General features: G+C 56.0%; 1 protein-coding gene across 2 annotated transcripts in view; it reads left to right on the forward strand.

Annotated features, from left to right (window-relative positions):
- The window catches only part of MROH7 (maestro heat-like repeat family member 7), a 64,915-nt gene that overhangs the window by 25,812 nt on the left and 36,415 nt on the right, over nucleotides 1-2,688 (forward strand). The window contains exons 4-5 of one of the 2 annotated variants that reach the window (XM_008583225.1): nucleotides 391-468; nucleotides 766-895. In XM_008583225.1, coding sequence (XP_008581447.1) covers nucleotides 446-468; nucleotides 766-895 — 153 coding nt within the window. In that variant the 5' untranslated portion in view covers nucleotides 391-445. Of the gene's footprint in view, nucleotides 1-388; nucleotides 469-765; nucleotides 896-2,688 lie in introns of both variants that reach the window. The other variant, XM_008583224.1, reaches the window with a different exon arrangement.

Raw genomic sequence — 2,688 nt, forward strand, 5'->3', positions numbered from 1 at the left:
TTAAAAAAGAAAAAAAAATGTTGTTCATCTGGGCCACTTTCAGGGGCCATGCCTGGTGCTTTTTGCTTTGAACCAGTTCCATGGTTTAAACGTGCCTCCCGCCGCAAGGCTGCTGTGGAAACAGTTCTTGCTGATCCCTGTGTTGTGGGGTGCAGCTGGTTAGGGCATGGGGTGTTTTTGGTGGCCTTGAGCTGAGAGCTCAGGTTGGGGTTTGAGCAGTGACCGGCTCTCCAGCCCCTGGAGGCGGGGTAGGGCATGGAGCCCATGGGGAAGTTCTGCCCAGGCTGAGGGGCTGCTGGGCCTGTTCCCTGTGAGGAGGGGTGACCTCGTCCTGGTGGTCTGCAGTGGCCCTGCCCCCTCATCGACCCCTCTGTGGTCTCCTGTCCAGAGGCAGATCCAGGAGGAGCCGCTGGATTTCCTTTCAAGCTCAGTCCGCCGGCAGGCCATGGAGACCCTGACCCAGCTGAGGTGTCCATGTCCCCTCCAGGTCCCTAGCCCCTCTCCCCTTCCCTCTGGGCTCTGCCTGCCTCTCCTGGGCCTCTGTGCGGTACCCTCACCCCACTCCCGTGCCGTTTTCTCTCTCTTCGCCCAGTCCCTGCCAGGGCTGTCTGCCCCACACCCACTTCCCTCCACCCCCTCATCTTGTCCTTTTGTGGATCTGAATCTCAGGCCACCTAAGCCCCGAGCCAGGTGCCCTCTTCCCAGCCCTACACCCTCAGCCACAGGACCCTCTCCCTCACTCGGTGTCTTTGCTGTCTTCCCCAGTTACATCCAGCCCACCCTGGGTGTGCAGGAGAGGTCAGAGCTGGTCAATACGTGCGTGCGGAGTGTGTTCTCCCTGCCCTCTGTGCAGGCCATGCAGGAGAAAGATGAGGCCAAGGCTGAGGACATCCAGGTGAGACCAGCCCTCCAGATGGTCCTCAGAGTGAGGACATTTCTGGACACCCAGTGGGGAACAGAAAGGTATTTTAGTTGGTTTTTTTGGTGGGGTATGGGGGTGGCAGGGGGTAGCTCTGGCCAGTATGGGGATCCAAACCCTTGACGCTGATGTTATCTGCACCACACTCTAACTGCCTGAGCTAACTGGCCAGCCCAGAAAGGGAGTTTTCAGAGGTGGATATGGATCTTCACCCTCCTGCTCATTAGCTACCTGACCTTGGGAAATTCACCTTACCTCTCCTGGCCTAAGAAGGCACTTGATAAACTCTTGATGAATGAATTAATTATCGGAATAGAGACTCCCTCATCTGGAAGGCCCTGTTCGCTTCTGGGCCCTGCCCTATGAGACGGATGTGGATAGAGGTTGGCATGGCCAGGGGAGGTAGCCAGCAGCGGGAGGGCAAGTCTGAGGACTAGGCCGTAACAAAGAAAGACTCAGGGAGTTGGGGCAGAGGCCTGAAGAAGCAGAACCTCAAGGGCCTCATGCAAGCACCTTCAAACCTCTGCAGGGTTATCCCAGGAGGAGAGGGTAGAGGTTNATGGCCAGGGGAGGTAGCCAGCAGCGGGAGGGCAAGTCTGAGGACTAGGCCGTAACAAAGAAAGACTCAGGGAGTTGGGGCAGAGGCCTGAAGAAGCAGAACCTCAAGGGCCTCATGCAAGCACCTTCAAACCTCTGCAGGGTTATCCCAGGAGGAGAGGGTAGAGGTTACCCCTAGTGCAGGATGAGGGAGAGCTAGGGTCGACAGGCGAGGCTAAGGGAGAGGGGTTTCAGCTCAGGGTGAAGTACATTTATTCATCCTTTCATTCAGCAAATATTAACTCCGTGCCAAACCCAGTACAGGAGGCTTACAGTAGGGGTGAGGGTGCACAGAGATAGATGCTGTCAAAGAATCATATAAACAAATGCAAAATTACACCAGTGGTAAATGCTGCAAGTGAGGAGTACTTTGCAGCCTGGAATGGGGGGACACGGCCAAGATGGGGTCAGGCGCTGTGATTCTGGAGTTGAGAGGTTAAAGAAGAGCTAATTAGCTGAAGGGGATGGCAGAAGGAAGAGCATTCCAGATAGAGGGAACAGCCTATGCAGAGGCCTGTGGACAGAGACAGCACAGTGACCACAGGATGACAAAGAGCCAGTGTGGTTGGAGCCCACAGGGTGAGGCGAGAGTTCTGGGAAGCAAGGCTGGAGAGCATGAGGGCTCTGGGTTCCTGGAGCCGGTGCCCTGAGAGAAGGCCCAAAGGAAAGGCAGGGAATCCCCGCTGGGTAGGAAGAGGGAAGTCCTCTAGCAGTACCAGGTCTGACCAGCAGAGGTCAGTGTTTACAGCAATCAGCACAGATGGGAGGGAAGAAGGAGGTAGTTGGTGAGTGAGGCTTGCTTGGTGGTCGTGGTGTAACCTTAAGGACCACACGGGGTTGTGTGCAGACTCAGGAAGCCTGGACAATGACAACCTGGGAGATACACTTGGGGAGCTGGCTGGAGGAGGGGAGGCAAGGAAGAGAAGGTCTTCCCAGAGTAGCTCAAACCCACTGCCCAGCCTTGTGTATGTGTAATGCCTGCACCTACAAGACAATTCCAGGACTGTAGTGTGGCCAAAGGATGAGGAACCTGGGCACAGGAGAGATAGATCCCTTAAGGGGCAACTTGGAAAATCTAATTGGCTATAGGAGCAGCAATTCAAAAAGGGAATCAGGGGCCGGCCCGGTGGCGCACTGCTACAGTGCGCCACTTGGGAGTGCAGCGGCGCTCC

The sequence above is a fragment of the Galeopterus variegatus genome, unplaced genomic scaffold, assembly GCF_000696425.1.
Source record: "Galeopterus variegatus unplaced genomic scaffold, G_variegatus-3.0.2 Scaffold2855, whole genome shotgun sequence".
NCBI lineage: Eukaryota > Metazoa > Chordata > Mammalia > Dermoptera > Cynocephalidae > Galeopterus > Galeopterus variegatus.